General features: G+C 37.5%; 2 protein-coding genes across 2 annotated transcripts; both read right to left on the bottom strand.

Moving 5' to 3' along the window:
- Positions 1–452: 452 nt before the first annotated feature.
- LOC140793751 (UDP-glycosyltransferase CGT-like) lies at positions 453–1,853 on the bottom strand. Its single transcript, XM_073145433.1, has 2 exons — positions 1,613–1,853; positions 453–1,465 (listed from the first exon to the last, which is right to left on the bottom strand). The coding sequence occupies exons 1-2, from the start codon at positions 1,851–1,853 to the stop codon at positions 453–455; spliced, it is 1,254 nt and encodes a 417-aa protein (XP_073001534.1).
- Positions 1,854–4,320: 2,467 nt separating this feature from the next.
- On the bottom strand, positions 4,321–6,539 carry LOC140794102 (lycopene beta cyclase, chloroplastic/chromoplastic). The gene is made up of 2 exons (XM_073145969.1): positions 6,405–6,539; positions 4,321–6,312 (listed from the first exon to the last, which is right to left on the bottom strand). The coding sequence occupies exon 2, from the start codon at positions 5,935–5,937 to the stop codon at positions 4,423–4,425; it is 1,515 nt and encodes a 504-aa protein (XP_073002070.1). The 5' UTR covers positions 5,938–6,312; positions 6,405–6,539; the 3' UTR covers positions 4,321–4,422.
- Positions 6,540–19,805: the final 13,266 nt, after the last annotated feature.

A 19,805-nucleotide genomic window follows, 5' to 3' on the forward strand; every position in this document is an offset into this window, starting at 1 on the left:
TGCAAAATAAGTTATAAATATCTAAAGTACCCCTGTCTTCTTCATCCTTTTTTTTTCTTTTTAGAAAAGAAGAAGAAGAAAATGAGGAGCAAGAGAGGAGGGCGGAGATGAGAAAAGATGGTGGCGACAGCAATGGTGGATAAGATAGGTGAGGAAGATGACGGTGAGATATAACTTTAGGGTGTTAGGGCGTTAAATGAGAATTATAGAAAAATGAGAGGTCTAAGTTACAAAGTTCTCAAAGATGGGGTGTGAATTAAAAAAATAGGTAAAATATAAGATATGATTTGTAAAATTCTCAAAAGTTAAATAGGTACGAGGCTAAATTTAAAAAAAATGGCAAGAAAAGCCTAATTCAATTGCTCTTACAGCTGAAAAGCATTTAAATTCCATAATAAATGTTCATTAATACTCGAGGTGGAGAAATTTGGGATTACATTTGTCTTCTACAGTTACTTCTTCCACTCTTCAATAAGCCCAACTATTCCCACGTGGGAACTCCCACCAACTCCCACAGACCTCCCAGCCTCCTCCTTCACACACGCAACACACTCTCCCACGCGTCTGTTCACCATCAACTCCCCCAAAAGCTCCCCAATCTCCTCCCCTCTTACCAACCCCTCCTCTTCTCCATCTCCACTCCATCCCCACTCCCTGGCCCACATCCCAATCCCGCTCCTCTCCGCAATTTCTGAATTTACCCTTTGGTCTGCACCACGAGGCCATGCTAAGATGCGGACTCCGTGCGCAATGGACTCGAGGACGGAGTTCCACCCACAGTGGCTAATAAATGCTCCGATGGACCCATGGCTCAATACCACATCTTGGTCCACCCAATTATTAACCACTAGACCTTTACCCCGTATCCTGTCCAAGAATCCGTGGCTCAATAATTCCTCCAATCCTGCCTCCTCTTCTTTATCCACTGCTCTGCTCTTGACCACCCATAGAAATTTATGCCCACTTTTCTCCAGCCCAAGCCCAAGCTCCTTGGATTGGACCTTCGACAAAGCCGTCCGGCTTCCGAAGCTAATATACACCACCGACCGGGCCGGTTGGCCGTCCAGCCACGCTAGCATTGTTGTTGTTGATGTTGGTGGTGGTGGTGGTGGTGGTAGTGCTGGTAGTGGTCCTACAGCCACCACTGGTGGCAGGCCGTGAACCACTGCTCCGCCGTTCAGGGCCGCAAGGGCCTCCTTTTCGAGGTTCTCAAACGTGTTGACTATGATCTTATTCGCATGGAGCAACGCACGTCCGTTATCGAAGAACTGCCTGGTGAATAGGTTGGCCGGGTCGTGAAGCGCGGGAGGGATCATCGACGAGGGAAGAGGCGGCAACCCGGGTATCGAGACGTCGCCGATGCGATTTGTGGTGGCGATTGTTGTTGTCGGCAAGTAGGCGAAGAGAGTGAGCATTCTTGCAGAAGAGGTGAAGAGTATATAACTTGGAAGGCCTACCTCTTTGGCTAGTGGAATGAAAGCAGAAGCTAGGCTTATGTCAACTATAAGAGAAGAGAGAGGAGGTGAGAGAGAGGAGAGGAGAGGGAAGAAGGAGTGAGCCGACCGGCGGATCGCCTCGCAGTGGTGGTAAAAAGGATCGCCGCGTTCAGAACCGGTGGCGCCGAAGGTTACTACTGGAAATTCAAGTGCATGGACTTGTGGGTGAGAAGAAAAGAGCGCAGAGAGATGCGAAGACTCGGCGTCAGAGACAGCGGGCTTGGCGGCGATGAAGGTGACTTGGCAGCCGTGGGTTGCCAAAGCCGAGGCGAGGCGGAGGAAGGGCATGAGGTGGCCCATGCCGGCACTTGGAAGTAGGGCAACATGGGGGTGTTCTTGATGGATGCGCACTGCCATCTTGTGTAAAGATATTGCTATATGTTTAGGTAGTTGAGATGGTTATGTGAACATGAAGATATTATAATGTGGTCAGTTGGACTCTTTGTTAATTTAGTAGAGTTCAAGTTTGACAAGGAAGCTCTCATATTAGCATTAGCAATGGAAGTTTGGAGGTGGTAGGGGAAACAAACAGCTTGACTTGGGCTCTAAGCAATACAAATAAAGCAGATTCTCTGCAACCTGGGCTGCAGTAACTTCCTACTAGTTCTTATTCTCATCAGACACCATAACTGAGATCAGTCTGCTCATCTTTAATTCTAGCTACAGCATAGAAAACATTCCTTAGATTTGCCAATGTGAAAGGGAACTGCTTTTAGTGATCATATAATTGGATGACATCAATTTCAAAGATCCATTCTTACAAACAGAAAACAAAAAAGACAGTAAATAATTGGAAAGTTACCTACAAGTAGAGAATTGAAAATGGAAAAAGAAACAGAATCTGTTTTTGATCTGATTTCTTCGTTCTAGTTTGGTAAATTTATAAGAGCATATAAGGGTTAAACAACATGAGAAAAAGAAGAAAGCAAAGAAAGGAAAAGAACAACAGAGGAGGTACAGAGTTTTGCATTCGTTTCCCAATCTAGATGTAAACTTTTGCATAACTGAAGAAAAGCTTCTTCTAGGTCCAAAATTTGGGTACCTCATCTGCTCTCTCCTTTTTCTATATATTTCAATCATCTTCTCTTCATCTTTTCTTCTTTCTCCAAAATCCTAAAGATTATCTGCTACAAGTAATTTGTTGAACTACTCTTTTTCTATCATCTTATATTGCTATTTTCTTTCTTTTTCTATACTCTAGTTTTAACTAGGAGCTTTAAACTCAACTATACCAGTGTATGCCTCACGATTCCTAGATTCAATGGGAATGCTCTTTCGAGTCTCTAGTGCTCAACTAAGTTACAAACGTACAGCCTCTAGAACTTCTATGACATAGATAGAAACTAATTTTCTACGAGTGTAGCTTGGTAACCTCAATCTCAAAAAACATCAAAATGCAACATTACCATCAATTAAGTCCCTTGCTAAGCCTTCAAACAGTTGTCTTCCCCAGATAATGATCCATTTGCCAGCTCTATGCTCCTCTCGTTCCTACTCCCAGCCTTAGTTTACTTCAATCAAATACATTATAGTACAGCATCCAAAACAAAGAATTTTAATATAGTACGGCAGATAGCTTCTATGTTTCATAATGCTTCAAGTAGCCCATTCCTGCCTGGATTGGCACGAACAGTTCCAGATATAGCTAGCCATATAACAAACATGAGCAGCAGATGTATGTATAACAACATTATTCGGAGATAAAAACAGGAAGATAATAGGATATTGCAGCGAATATCAGATAGCACATAAGAAACTTTAGCCTCTGAAAGTAAGATAGTCCTAAAGTCTATCATTAAATCCGTAATTGAATAAATCTAAGTGCTCATTTTCCTTCCCATATGTGAACGCAGCAATATCAAGCTCTGCATAAGCCTTTCTAATTCCTCCAGCTCCATTTCCTTCCTCTATTAGTCTATTTCCACATAGGCCTAAAATGCTTCATACTACCTAAGAGCTATTACCCTAAGATTTCTAAAACACACTTTGACAACAACACATGCCCCATTATTGCGTTGGGTTCTTCATCCATCCAACCTATTACTTTATAATCAGAGCACAAATTGGAATAATTATAAGTTTGGATCATTGATATTGATATTCCACCTTAAAGTGACAACATTACAGATTGTCATCTACTTCCAAAGTTTATAAACTGCTGAAACATCAACCAACCAAAAATCAATCCTAATTTACAGAATTAGCTCTCCAAAAACAGTCAAAACATACTGTCCAATCAACAACCATGCAGTCTCGTACTAGTGCAACAAAATAGCTATTTATACAGACTATAACCAAGGTATAACTCTTAATAGATGTCCTTAAATTTTTAACTATGAGTCACATTTGCCTAATGTCTTCTGATGGACCTCCAAAGATATTAAGCATGTACACATATTACCATCAGATTAAAGTCAAATAGTTTGCATATGAATTTCATTTTGGAATATTGGTTTCTAGTGTGCATAACCTTGGTAGATCAGCTTATATGGCAACTTTTTGATCTAGTTTAAACAAGGAAATTTCATGCATATCTAACCATAATAGCTGAGAAAGAAATCTCCAGAAAGATACTACAAAGAGGAAGTCATCTTACCTGGCTAGTAAAAACAAAACCAGTATGGTTGTGATACTCATTCCAAGGTAAACTAGCAACTCAGATGGAAAGTTTTCTTAACGTATGATCCATTATAACAAAGATTCACTTCTCAGAGAAAGATATCACAAAATGAAATGAATCCATAGTATTATTTGCTAGAAAGAAAGCATTTGAGAACCCCTAACGATGCTCAGCTCACATTATCAAATTCAGCTTCTCAAAGGGTGTCAATAATATATGAAGCAAGTTACTATTAAAAATAACAATGTAAATACAGATCACAAGTACAAGATCATTGCCACAATAAAGTAGAAATCTCGAGAAACCCTAATTTTTCTCACGTAGCAAGTTGTTTATCATATTTACTAAAGGAAGAGTACCCTTGGCCATGATTTCTAACCTAGACATATTTGAAGCATGCGAGAAGAGAGAAAGCCCGAAAAATACAAGCTCAGGAAGAAACAATCTTGATGACAGAAATCCATGCCAGTAGCGAGGTTCTAAATCAAAAAAGGCGTCAAAAAACCTCCTTGTCGCTTTCAAATCAAGTTTAAGCAGGATATCCATACCGAAGCAGAAGAACTCTCTTTGCCTTCTCCTTTCAATAGGCCACAGATCCTTCCAAACTGCTTCAGACAGTTCATTACCTGAAATGCCTTTGTCAGAACCAAGAAAACGAACAATTGAGTCCGCAACGATAGGAGCGGCTGCAAGCGTTCTTGCTACCATGTAACCTGTGGATGGATGAACCATACCAGCAGTGCCTCCAATTCCAACAACCCTCTGAGGAAGAACCGGGAGAGGGCCACCCATTGGAATCACGCATCTCTCATCTTCCTCAATGCTTTTAACCTTTATACCCAAGTGTTTCAGTCTGGCCACCATTCTTTCTTGTATATCTTCCATTGCCAAACCTGGACGAGCAACTAATGAAGTCTCTTCCAGAAATATTCTTGTCGAAGAGAATGGCATCGCATATAGAAATGTGGGAATTCTACTGTTTTGCTCTTTCAATGCTGTGTTAGCTGTGAGATGTGAATCTCGCCAGTCCATGAAAACCATTTTATCCAAATCAAAAGGATGTTCTTCTACTTCAGCCAGGATCCCATAAGCCACTTGGTACCCAGGATTATACGGCTTATCATACTGCACGAGGCACCTAGAGAACCCAGTAGCATCGAGGACAACGGTTGCCTGAATTGTGACCCCATCATTACAAATTATAAATGATTTCAACTCTTCGTGCACCACTTTGGCTACCTTGGCCTGATGAAAACGAACACCATTGGAGACACATTTCTGCATCATCTTTGATTTGAGCTGCTTGCGATTGACACGCCCATAAGGGCGACCAAGGAGCTTGGTGTTAAGCTCATCGACGTAAACCACTGCACCACTCCATGTTGCATCAAGGCAGTCGAGGAGGTCCATGGCTTCAAATTCATCAACCCAAACACCATAATTGTTGGGCCAGATAAGCTTCGGCGATGGGTCAATGCAGCAGACAGAGAGTCCTGCTTCAGAAACCTGCTGGGCAACGGCGAGCCCGGCAGGGCCGCCACCGACAACTGCAAGGTCCAACACTTGACCTTTTGATGGGTCATATAAGGGAAGATCAAATGTGAGATTCTCTTTCTTGGTCTCTGGAACTAATTCGAGAAGCGCGCTACTACCAGCTCTAGCAGAAACTTTCCTACTCCATTTCTGGTGATTTTTTCCATAAGAAACCCTGCAATCCTGGGTTTGGAGCTTCAAGGAAGGCAAAAGGCTGTGCTTTTCTGCAAGCCCGTGAAGTGGGTGGAGCAATTCAATCCTGTTGTTGGTTCTAAGAAGGGTATCCATGGAATCTCGAGTTGCGTTATGGGGGAAAACTAGAATTTCAGATTGGATAGTAGACCAGAATATCAATATCTGGATTAACACAACAGGACCTGCACTAAACAACGTATAATTTTGGATACGTCTACACAAGTCACACAGCAAGGAAAGGATGGAGGAACACAATCTATGGAAAATAGGATGACGATTGAGATGGGTTTCGACAGTACAGCCACAAAGAAACAACTCCCAGAAAGATCACTTTTTGAGAAAAATTAAGGTAAAAATATTCAAATTCTCAAATGGGTACGACTGAAAATTCACTGGAAAACACTGATTCACATAGATTTCAAGGCTCTTGATGGATATACGAGATTTTTCAGAGGAATTTAGGGGAACCTGCGAGAAACTCAGTGAGCAACCAAACAAGACAAGTAAGAATATACCAGATGCTATCTATGGATAAGAGAGGATGAACTAAGAGAACTTACCAAAGGCAAAAGGAAGAGGGAGAAGGAGAAGGAGAGGGAGAGGGAGAGGGAGAGAGCATCCTGGTTTGGCTTGAGGATTTGGAGGCACGCAAGTGGAGGGCGTGCGATCCATTGAGAAGTGTGGTTTATAGGGAGTGTCCCGGATCCTTTTCATTTCGCCCCAGATAAATATCGAAATTTGCCAGATAAGACCGTTCAGTGGTAAACGGTAAAGAAGTAAGAACCCATGAAAGCCCTAATTATAAATTCTTCATCTCTTGAGGAGTATGATGCAGAACCTCATGAGCAATTAGATCATTAGATGCAGAGAGTCAGGATGTATGTGAGGCATCCAAAAAACCGTGATCGAGGATCCATTCCTCTTGATTGATTGATTTTAAAGATTAATCGAGGTAATTGAAAGATAAACGTGCGTTTCATCTGTTTCGATGGAACTAATCATTAAACATACGTTTCATCGGTTTTGATGGAACTAATCATTCCGGAATAAGAGAATTAAATTATCTTTCCATTTTGTAGTTTATGTTTGTTTTAGAAGCGATTTTAGATTAAAGAGCGATTGAATAAAGCTAATTTATTATTTATCCTTTTTAATTAAATTTTCTTACGATTATGTAATATACCCTTTAGAGGTGGGAAGCCATAGTTGCTTATTATTTCATTAAATTTTCTCATTTAATTATTTGATACACAAATATAGGAAAGTGGAGTGATAACTATTGATAGAAGCTCCAAACTTAGCTATAAGTACTAAAATATAATATATATATTCTACCTCATGTGTTAGGTCTAAATTTATTTCAATCATCTATAATTTTATCCGTCACGCACTCTCTTATGGTGGTTATATCCAAACTAAAAAATTATTTTTTTTCATCATATTTGATCTATTAACATATTAAATTTGAAGATACTCATTAGAGACAGTTGTAAATAATTAAATAAACTTTTTAATACATCTAATATATTAATGATAAGATTTTATATAAAAATGATAAAAATATACATATGTTCATTATATATGATATGCAATTCAATCAGTATTAATTTAGATGTGTTGAAAAGCTTATCTAATCTTTTACAACTTCATATATAATAAGTATATTTAAATTTGACATGTGATTTGGTCAAATAAGATGGAACAAAAATATTTGTTGCATTTTGCTTTAAACCATAAAGGGACAAAATAGCACAAAGAAAACTATTTGGGAGTGAAGTGAATTTAAGACTAACTAGTAAAATAAAATAAAATTTCTCCTAAAATATAGTGTTAAGCATATAAAAATAATTATAAGAACCCATGCATAACTAGAAGCAAAAGGAGATGGGGCGAAGATCCTAGAAATAAGCATTATTAGTAGTACCATATAAAGAGCATAGTAAAAGTCCGACGGATCAAAAAAATTTCAATAATGACAATACTGATAAAACCACTAGCACAAGAAGATCGAAGTCCCATAATTCTGTTCAAACCACATTAAGCCCTCAACACACGCAAGCTTGTAAAACACTATCATAAAAATGATAGAAGAGAAAAAGAAAATAAGACAAAAGAAAAAATAAAAGAAGTGATTGTAATGACCACAACAGTGACAATGACATTTATGACAATAAGCAATCTTACATAATTGAGTTGCGAAAACTTCTGGATAGGTATCCTACATCAATGACAACTGCAGCATTGTCATCATATCGTATTATGATATCATTTTCACGTTTGAGTTCTTTACATGTACGCAATAGCTTATTTTGTATATATCTTATAAACATGGTATTCCATGTAATGTTGTAGAATGCTTTTGTATATGGTCAAGGCACTTGCAATAGTAGTATAGATGTGTCGAGATATTGCGAGCATGGATATTAGATTCGAACCCCAAGTTTGATAATGTGGGAATGGATCCGATGACTTTCATAGAGGGTGAATAAGAGAGTGCTAAGAAAAATGGGGAAGATGTGGCTATAAGAGGGGATGTCAAAATTGTAGGCGGATGAATAGAAGAAGAAAGCAAAATCGGTGTGGGATGTGTTGGCTAAGACTTTGATGAAGGTGTAGTATATAAAAGTGATAGCTTGAAGAACCGATAGAAGAAGAGGAGCAGCATGGGAGATGATGACTAAGCCGGAAGGGGTTGTGGAACATAGGGAGGCAAGACAATTGGACCATAAGTATCTCGCTGGCCTTATTTTTTCCTTTTTATTATTCAACACCCTACCACACAAGTAACTATCTTTTGATCTTTTTGTTTTCCCTTTTTTGTTTTATTCTCTTTCAAACACTGGCATTAGTTTGTCTAGTCGATCTCTATTTATCTGACGACTTAAATATCTAATATCCGCATTAGAATTTAATTTTCTAGAAGTCTAGAGTTTAAACTCGGTTACTACATTCAATTTTTATTTTCTATTACCTATTTTTGTGTGGTTTGAAACATTTCACATTTAATCTTTTATCTATCTATCTATATGACGTGCATATATTTGCATAACATCTTACATGTTAGGTAACATTATTTATTGATCTATTACCTAACATCTGACATACATTATTGATCTATTACCTAACATCTTAACTTTTTAATATCAACTAATAATCTGATAGTTATTATATGTATAAGTTAACTTAACTTTCTATATATAATACCTGCAATAATTTAATACCTTATGAATGTTAGCTCACCTCGTTCATCTCCGCGAAGATGGCTTTTAAAACTATTTGACAAAATAGATTAATTATATATCAATTGTCACGATAATATAATTATATAGTGCTATCTTTATGAACATTCTACGAATAAGATAAGATAACATCATCCTGACTTTTAATAGTGATAATTATGAGATAGATCAGTATAATGCCACATCAAAACAAAAAAATGTTTATAAAATATTTATAATCATAACATTACTCATATAATTGCTGACAGGGCTTGCAGCTCTTGCTCAATTGTAAATGATCAGACATCAACTATTTATTGCTACCATATAGAAAAACACTATCAAAAGTGAGGTACTTTCACTGATAGTGGCTTGTTAATTACATCCAGACTATCACCCACCTATTTCTCTAATAACTTTAGCAAACACTTATTTGACAAAAGTGGTCCTTAATCAGGGCCAAGTTATTTTTCTCTACTCGTATTTCTATGTACATGGAAGTTATATATAGATTTGATAACAGCATTAACTACTAGAGATGGACAACAACATATGCATGTAGTCACCGCACTGACTTGTGTCATGTACTTATGTACCTGCATGTTCCTCGTTATTTTTCTTTTTTCTAAAACATTATATAGCATTTCATCTCTATAATTTTATATATATCATTTTTTAACTTTTATTATATTTAAACTAAAATTAATATTATTTATATTATATTGGACTAATTTAGATAAATAGAAAAACTTTCTAAGCATCTAAAATAATACAAATTAGATTTAAGATGATAAACATATATATATATTTATTTAATATATTTATTATTTAAAATTTCTTAATTTAAATATAATTATAAGGAAATAAAGTAATACAAATAATACTATCTTATTATCGTTCAGCTCGAACGATACATAACACGTGGTCACTAGCTATAAACTAAAGGACGAAGATTATCTACAGGCCCAGTACCCCCTGATTGGCTGCCATGGATTTATAATCTATCACGAATATATATATATATATATATATATATATATATATATATATATATATAATATATATAGCATCTCTCCTAATATCCTAATACATAATACATAGGAATCTCCGGATGCAAGGAACCAAACAGTCGCTATTTATTTAACGTTCTCCAATTTACAAAGCATATAATAATAATAATAATAATAATCTTGCATAACGATTGGTCCTCTTATATTATTTTCTTTGCCGCCCATCCAGAAAATACTAATCAACCAATCACAAAGCCTCTAATTTAGAATGATCTCTTGTGGGAGAAAGCGACGTGAACCGGATCTCTGAAATGCCTCTGAGTATTCCGCTGTAGATGGCACTATCCCATGTCCTTTTGTTTAATTCGATTACCTCTAGGAGTGTATATGTCAGACTACCATTTCTCGTTGCTCGTTCTCCTCTTTGTAATTTTGATGATTATTTCTTTTTAACCCTTCGTCTTTAAGCTAATTGTACTTGAATACCTCCTCCTTTTCCTTTTCGTCTATAATTTTCAGTAGACTATGTTCAATCTAACTTTTTATCATATAAAAATTATATAAAAAAGAAAGAGTTAAATTATAAACAATATAAAGATAGAGTATTAATCACAAAATAACAAATATGCAGGGTGTTATTTGGAAACTTCCCTTGATAGAAAAGATAGTAGAAAAGTTAATCCATGCAGCACTGCCTTTCTAATTAACCAAACACAGTGCCGACAAAGTAAAAAAAGGATAAGAAACCACTCTCAGTGCTCTTTGCCGGCACCGACTTGCAAATAATTATTATTAAATGGACCCAAGGAGATGAGTAGTCGGCACCGAGTTCACGTCATCCTGAAGTTGTTTTGTACACAAGGCCATAAATGGTCCATGCCATTATCAAAATGCACCACTAGTTGGTTTCCACTATAACACAAGGACGCATTACTTAGACAAAGGAATTCCATCCTTGTTTCACACCAACCGTAACCTTCCAACTTTTGTAGAAGAAGGAACCCCATGCTGTCAAACAAATTCCACCCCATCCAATGTAATTATCTCCACGCTCATATTCTCGTAAATAGCACATGAACTACTTCAAAGTTTAAGGCTAAGAAGAAAGGAAAAACGGAAGCTAAGAAGTTTCTGTATAAATTCTCTAGCAATTTGAGAATTGAAGGCAATCCAAAGACCAACAATAATTTAGAGCTCAAGATAATACACCACCTTCCAACAATGGGCCAGTGTAAACTTTACAAAGTATCTTTCGTAGGAAGTGATGTTATGAGCAGGAAAATATTAAACCTAGTTGTATGACATACCCGAAGAAGGGGATACAGGATAAACCACCTAGCTAATACATTCCTGAACTATTAGAAGAATACTCTAGTTTCTACCCACTGCAAAAGCTATTTACTAACTTAACAACCAACTGTGAATCACTGAAGAGCCATGCCGAGTCACTTCCTCTCCATTACGAAGACAATCCATTTTGTTTTGTAATTTTTTGACATTAGAAGAATACTTAGTGAATATTTTCTCCGGACTGCGCAGATTGAGATTTTCGCAACAAATTCACCATCACCAACCTTTTATACCTTCCGTATCAGGCCATATCATTGGTATCAAGCAGTAAATCCTCATACCACTATGATCATCACCCGATCCAAGACTTCGCAACCAAATGATGAAGGCACCTCTGCATTGATGAAACTAGCAGGACTCATGGAGACTAATACAAGTCTCATTTTGCCTAGGACCTCCTAACCACCAAGGATGCCCAGATATGTAGATCTTGTCCGGACGATGGCCGCCCTCCCTCTTGGAATCACAGATGACCATGCAAGCCTCCATGGTAGCGTTCACTCAAGCCTTCATCAGCTCGCAACAGTGCCCCCCCAACAATAACAAGGTTCCTACCTCTTAACTAGACCCCTCTACCTCCACCACCACAAGACAAAGGACCATAAAGGTGTACCCACAGCTCAGAGAGCCATTGTTGGCCACACCAACAATAATGCACCTTGAGGTTGGGGCCAATTCACACCATCCTCCACCCAAGCCACTGGTAAAGGATTTCAAGAAATGAGAAGCCTTCCACGATCTCGCACCGAACATGCATACCATAAAGATTTGGAACCTAGATGGCTATATTAGAGGACCATAGCTATCCCTCACTACGAGTAAACCTAAGGATACAAGATCCAATAGGTGGATATCCACCGTCCATGGGCATTGACACTAGGCCTACCATTGGACCAAACCAAAATAATGGTGTAACCATGGTTGCTATCCCAACCTCTAGATTGCAAAGATTACATGGAGTACTAGGACCAGTGGCTACAGAGTCGATCTTATCCACACCAATCCTAAGGCAAGTTGGTGATCTACCTATGCCCACTCGATTTATGATGCCTCGCCTCGAGGAGGATGAATCATAGGTGGAGTTCGATAAACCCCTCTACAGCCGCCACATAAGACCATGGCTATCCCCCAACAAGCCAGGATAGAACTAAGAAAGGGAAACAACAATAAGACCAGATTCAAGGCTAAATAGTGCAGCTTGAATTTTTTGGATTTGAGACGAAGATCTACTCAGTTGAATCTATCGCGTTGAATAATTAGTGGATAACAGAGGATCAAAAGATCCTTTTAGTAACCTTCCACCTAGAAAAAGTCTCCATTCAATGGTAGCAAGTCGCACAAAGGGTATAATTGATCGACTCAGGGAACAGACGACATGTATAGCTGAACGAGGTTTGACGCAAAATTGACACCACCTTATAACTAATCATGGGACTGTCTAAAATTAGTAGCCATGATATCTTATTGCAAATAATAAGGTCACCTAAGCCCCCTTGGATAGAGAGAGATGCACCAAAATTTCCCTGACCATCGATTGCTCCACCTGAGGCCATGATGCACGCAACATTGCAATGGCCCAAGTCATGCTTGCACCAACCCAATTAAACCAATTTGGCCTCTATTTCAAGTCAAGTTCTTTCTCCTATTTTTAGAGTTGAGGGAAGCTTACTTGGAAAATCCAAAGATGGTCGGACTCAAGTCCAAGTTGGAGAAGGTTTCAACTAACCACTTAGAGTTAAAGCTACAAAATAGGCTAGTTCAAACTAAATCCAAGGTCAAACCAACCAATCCTACTCGGGCCATCACTATACGGACAAAGTGAGTGACAACATGGTAAATTGATGTGAACTGGGTCTGATTGGATCATATCATGGGGCATTAATCAATTTTCATTTTAGTTGAGTCAATTTCTATTTCCTTTTGTAATAACTCAAGTTGTTTAATTAGCTAATTGGTCAAGTCGGTTAGCCTACTTTAAATATTATGGACTGCAACCAGGTTAGATATGAATAGAATGTTGAATTGAGTCTCCTATCTCCCCCTCTCCCTCTTGCTATCTTATCTAACCCTAACTGAATTCCTTTAAACCCTAGCCGCCACCATCTTGGCTGTCGACTAGGCCACCACCCCCTTTGTCCGTCAATCCCCCTAGTCCTTTAGGACTGATAAAAAAAATGATGATTGCTAGTATGTGCCGCTTTCATCTTCTTTCCCTCTACGTTTGTATTTTATTTTATTTTATTTTTCCCACTTGCCTCCTTTCCTATTTGCTACGGCTGCTCCCTGACACTATTCAAACTGCCCGTCTCACTTTCATCGACAACTGCCTATTCACTAGGCCACATACAAATGGTATCCTCAAGCTGTGTATCCATCGCCCTTATCTCCTCCCTTTACTCCCTCTCCTCTACCTCAATTATTCTCAGTAAAAACTCTCTTTCCCCAAGATCTCTATAGCTCTCCTCAATTTATCGTCTCAATGGCTGAAGTTTGGTGACAACCCTGCCGTTGGAGTCATCGATGAGCAATCTCCCCTTCTCGTGTGTTAATCCTTCTATTTGGAATTTGATGTGGAGTTTCATCGCTCTTTTGCTAGCCATCCCTTTCTTCTCAAATTTGTCAATTGGCAGTGACTAGAATAATGACCTTCATGTTCTAAAAGCAGGTGGAGTGATGAACTTTGGCATGGAACCATTTCTACCTCTAGAAAGGCCTAGCATGGTCTACATCTGGGTTAGCATGAGCTCATATAAGTTGTAGGCTAGCTTGAGCCTGATGTGGGTTGTGGGCTAGGCTTGTCGGAGTACATATAAGCTAAGCTTAGCCCTTTTTTGGGTTGAGCCAAACTCTTTTCTCGTTGGATCTTAGTTAAGCTCGTCGTTGGTGGTTTTAAACTTTTAATTATTTATTATGGATTGGGAAGTTGGTGGTAACTTAGCTTTTATTGTAGACATCCCTTGGGACAAGCATGAATTTTAGAGTGAACTTAGTTTAGATTGGGGTTTTCTAGTCTACCGGAGATGTGCTTATCTAGGCAAGTGAATATCTTCTCTTTCTATTATTGCTTGATATGATATGCTAGGCTATACTTTAGAATAATTGCATGTAACATGGTAGCCCCGAATGTTGTAGTTGCACATGTTGATTTAACCTAATGGTTAATATGATTGTATTTATCATGATCATTATGCATATTCATAAGCATGCCTTTGTCTTTTGTATGACAACACATATTACTCCATTACGGTAATGCTTTCATTATTGTAATAACCTAGGCCTAAAAATAAAATAAAATAAAATTAAAAAAATAATATATGAAACAAAAAGTAAATAAAGAAAGAAAGAAGAAAAAGAAAAAAGAAAGACAAAACTATTTGCATGGCACAACATGGCTCACTCATGCTAAGTTGCATGCGGGGGTGCGCTAAGGGTGCCACGCCCCCCCAATTGCTGCCTCCATCCCCCACCGCCTCTTCCTCTCTCTTCTCTCGATCTTGCTTTTCTCCACCTCATCCTCAAACTCTCTCTCCCTCTTGGTATGCCAATGCTAGTCGCCCCAGACCTTCGTCGCCGCCATTGCCACATTGGTGAGGCCTCTCCCTCCCTACAAGATGTTAGTCATTCGCTATTCAACAGTGGTTGAGCCCATCCCTGCTGGCCTGAATTTTCCTTTCTTTTCCCTTCTCTTCTATTTCTTCTTCCTCTCCTTCTTCTCCTCCTTCTCCTTCTTCTTCTCCTTCTCTTCTTCCTCTTCGGTCTTCTTTTCCTCTTTACTACACAGTGGTAGGCTTGGCCTAGCACAGTGGCAGTGGAGTTTCAATTTTCTTTTTATTTATGCATTTATTTTTAGTTAATACAAATAGATTATTTAGATGTTAATTATTTTAATAATATATATTCATTTATATAATAATGTTGTAAACTGTTACCCAAAATATAAGTATTACTTATATATATGTTTATGTTTTTGTTAGATTAATAGATATCTTCATTAATTATAATCATGAGATTTATGGGTATACACTAATATTCAAAATATATACATTTTAAGTAATTTTAACAATTTATGATGTACATTGTGTATAGAATGAAATACTAGGCTATTTATTTATTTATTATTTTATATAATTAAGTAAAGGCAACGTAGTTTCTGATTAAGATAGAGTAAGAATAACAAATTAGTTATAATTAAATTTTTGTCTACACTTGTATTAGTAAGAATAACAACCCTTTTACTCTTATTTCATAATTGATATAAAAGAATTTTATCTATAATGTAATATAGTTAGTTAATAAATATAAATGTAGTAGCTCTAGAGCTAATAAGTTATCATATTTTATACAAATTGCTTCTAAATGGATAAACATTTATATTACCTAAATATTTTTTAGATCCAAAACCCTTTATTTGGGATCTCATGGACCCTGCTACTAAGAAGCTGACATTTAATTGACGAATGTGAGAAATATGTGGTTTGTGTCTTCTATTTAAACTATGAGTAGTATTACATTCTAGTGAGTTTTACCATGATATATTATATATTATGTATACACATCTATTTTAACCTTCAGCATGATTATAATTCTATATAAAAATAATTATACTTGAGTATATTTTATCATTCATTTGATTAAACTGATCTTAGATATGAACTCACTATTTTCTTTTAACTACTTTAACAATATAAAGAGAAAAACAATGATAGACTATGTTTGTCTAGTTTGAAATCAATTTACTATGTTATGCAATTTCTTTATAACTAAAGTCCACCGACTATTAAAATTCATTTCCTTTCTTTTTCAAGTATACTGCTACATCCCAGTCCAAAGCTATTGTGCTCAACCTCTCTGATTTTCTAAAGATTAGTCTCGATTAGACCAACTATCCCTTGTGTTTGACCCAAATTTCTCATATTCTCAATGAGACTATTAAATGCCCATCGTAGTTCAAGTTTGTTGTTGATGATGCGATAGCCACTCCAGCATATGAAGATTGGCAACAAAAGGATTAGCTCATCTTAAGCTGGATGAATAGCTCTCTAATGCCTTCTATCTTGGCTAACATTCCATGACCTAAGTCATTTCACGAGATGTGGGTCTCTTGAGAAGTGCATGGATCTCAGTCTCCCAATAGCACCATGCAACTCACGGAACATGCTACTCACCACCAAAGGCGATCGCATATCAGTCATTGACTTTGTGGATAAATTCACTTAAATTGCTGACAACTTTGTCTTGAACGGAAAGTCGACTGACGATGATGACTTATCTCAATTCTCATGAACAACATTGGCTCAACAGCCAAATGCCACTATGAGCTCCATGCAAGCTCGATTTTGTATGATGATCGCGTTGTCCTCCTTATCACTGAAATGCGGATGAAGGCACACTCACTTAAGCATCCCTAACAACTTTATATGCTAAAAAATAGTGCGTTGAATGGGGCTCACAGAGCCTATGGCACCTTTATTTGTGGTCATAGCCGTGGTGGTCATGGTCGCACAAGTCAGTTTGTGTCAGTCTCTTCTTCGCCTCTATCTTCTACTACGGTGATGTGCCAAATATGCAATAACAAATGAACTATACATTCGAAAGTCATATACTACACAAACAACTCTCGACAGTGATAGCAAATGGGCCGGACACAATCACAAACCTATCCTCTTGGGTCATGGATACCAATGCATCAAACCATATCATCAATGATTATGTGAACCTTAAGGTTCCTATCATGGGAATGACAAAGTTGCTATAGGAAATGGTGCATTTTTATCCATATCCCATATTGGCTCATCTACTTTTTCCCAAAGCGATTCTATATTTTCCTGATGTTTCCACTAATCTCTTATCCGTTCATCAATTTACTCATGATAATCTTTGCTTCTTTGTTTTTCTTCTAGACTCTTTTATGTCAAGGATCTAAAGACGGGGAAGATGCCCTTTATCCCATAAACATTCACTACCGAATTTCTACTGCCAACAGATGATCTTTTGCTTTCCTTGGTGCACGGGTTCTACTCAAATTTGGCACTCTTGTCTTGGCCATCCTATTTCTGCTACAATTTCAAAGCTTCTATCAAATAAAGTTTTACCCACTATGGGCTCAAATTTTCTTTCATTTTGTTAGTTGTGTCCTATAGGTAAAAGTTGTAAATTATCTTTCTAGTTATCCAATTCCATTGCAAATAATCTTGTCAAATTAATTTACTCTGATGTTTGGATCTCTCTCATACCTTCTATATGCGACTCTAAATATTACGTTTCATTTATTGATGATTACTCAAGATATTCATTGATTTTTCAATTGCATTTTGTTGAGCGAATTATATGAGATTTTTATCAAAATTGAAATTGATTAACAAAAATATGTTTTCTTTAAAAATTAGGGCATTATTATCTAACGGTGGTGGTGAATACACCAAACATACTTTTCAACAATTCCTTGCCACCCATGGATTCATTTTCGCTCTTTATGTCCCTCTTATCTCAAACAAAAGAGTCTAGCCAACGTAAACATCGTCGTATCGTTGAAAATTGCCTCATCTTACTTGCCCATGCTCATATGCCCCTCTCCTATTAAGTAGATGACTTATAGTGCTATCTATCTGATAAAATGTCTTGCCACACATATTCAATATTACTCCACAATGTAACCAAGTTGTTTTATTTGGTTGCGTAAATATAAATTTCTTTAGGATTTTGGTTGTGTGTGCTTTCCTTATCTTCGCCCATATGATACCAATAAACTTTAATTTTATAAGAAATGTGTTTTTCTTGGCTACTCTCTCAACTGTCAAGGCTATTGTTGTCTTGGTATTTCTACGGGCAGTGTTTCTTTCTCTTGTCAAAGTCATTTTTTATGAACATTCTTATTCTTTCCAAGATCTCCAACATAATCAATCCTCATCAAACATTTATGCCCTCTTTTACACTCTCAACTCATGTAACCAACAACCCTCCCACTTTAGTGGCCCCACCAACCCACTTACCAATACATCCATCATCACCTACACCTACATCCTCTCAAACCAACCCAGCATTTCCTACGCACTTATTAATAGACTTACCTTCACTTGCACCTTTCTCCACCAACTGCACCATAACCTTCTACAATGGCTTTGCTCATTAGATGGTTACCAGGGGTTCTCAAGGAACTGATAAACTCAATCTTAAATATGTGTTACTTATCATTCATATTTTAGTTGGGTCGTCAAACAAATTGCTCAGAATAAGTGCTATGGAAGCTGAGTTTGACGCCCTACAGCTCAATAGGATGTAGTCGTTGGTACCCTGCGACCATATATGAACATTTTGCCTAATAAATGGGTCTTTAAATCAAGTGGAGATCAGATGGCTCCATTGAATGATACAAAGCATGTTTAGTTGCTTATGGGTTTCACCAATAGAAGATGGTTGATTTTGTCAAAACACTTGGTCCTTCTATAAGGCACACCACCATCCGAATAGTTATTGTTGTGGCAGTCTACTAGCACTACCTTGCATGAATCACTAATTGAGGAAGTCTACATGCAACAACCTACAAGATTCACGGATCCTAACTTTCCTCATCATGTTTGTTGCCTCCACAAGTCACTCTACAGCTTGAAGTAAGCTCCATAAACTTGGTTTCAACGATTTCCCAACTATCTTTGAGGATCTTAGTTTTGAGAAGTCCAAATGTGATTACTCTTTGTTTACCTTTCATTAGCAGGTATAATTATTTTCTTACTAATATACGTGGATGACATATTGATCACTGAGAATATGTTTACCAATATTTCTTAGTTAATCAATAAGCTTGGTATGCTTTTTGCAATGAAGGACTTTGGCCAACTCTATTATTTCCTTATAGTGGAAGCTCACTATGCCTATGATGGCTTATACCTTTCCAGACCAAATATATTATTAAATTACTATTTTGCACTAAATTTATAGATGCCAAACCTATGTTCATTCCTTTTTCTATTAGGAAGAAGCTCAGTTGCCATGATGGTGATCCATTGCCTGATGCTTCAGATTACAGTAACATCGTCAGTGTTCTTCAATACCTTCACTATTAACTACCCAAATCTTGCCTTTTCTGTTAACCAAGTATGTCAACTCATGCATTAGCCCACTAGTTTCCCCCTGGATAGCCATTAAGCAAATTTTAAAGCACTTAAAGAAATCTTCATAATAGGCCCTATTCTACAACCCTAGAACTATTTACCTGCAAGCATATTTTGCTGTGGATTACAGTAATGATCCGGATGTACCTTGGAGGTTATCCTATTTCTTGGTGCGGTAAGAAACATCGAAATAATCTCTTGCTTTAGAACACAAGTAGAGTATCATCAACTAGCTTACACTATGGTGAAAATCTCTTGGTTGCTATCTTTGTTCC

Source organism: Typha latifolia, chromosome 8, assembly GCF_019914945.1.
Source record: "Typha latifolia isolate L0001 chromosome 8, TyphaL0001v2, whole genome shotgun sequence".
In the NCBI taxonomy this organism is placed as follows: domain Eukaryota; kingdom Viridiplantae; phylum Streptophyta; class Magnoliopsida; order Poales; family Typhaceae; genus Typha; species Typha latifolia.

Bases quoted from the DNA above. Each gene is read 5' to 3' on its own strand.
- LOC140794102 (XM_073145969.1), bottom strand. From the start codon at position 5,937: ATGGATACCCTTCTTAGAACCAACAACAGGATTGAATTGCTCCACCCA.
- LOC140793751 (XM_073145433.1), bottom strand. From the start codon at position 1,853: ATGGCAGTGCGCATCCATCAAGAACACCCCCATGTTGCCCTACTTCCA. The intron at 1,466-1,612 runs GTTCTGAACGCG...TCATTCCACTAG, and splicing joins AGTAACCTTCGGCGCCACCG to CCAAAGAGGTAGGCCTTCCA.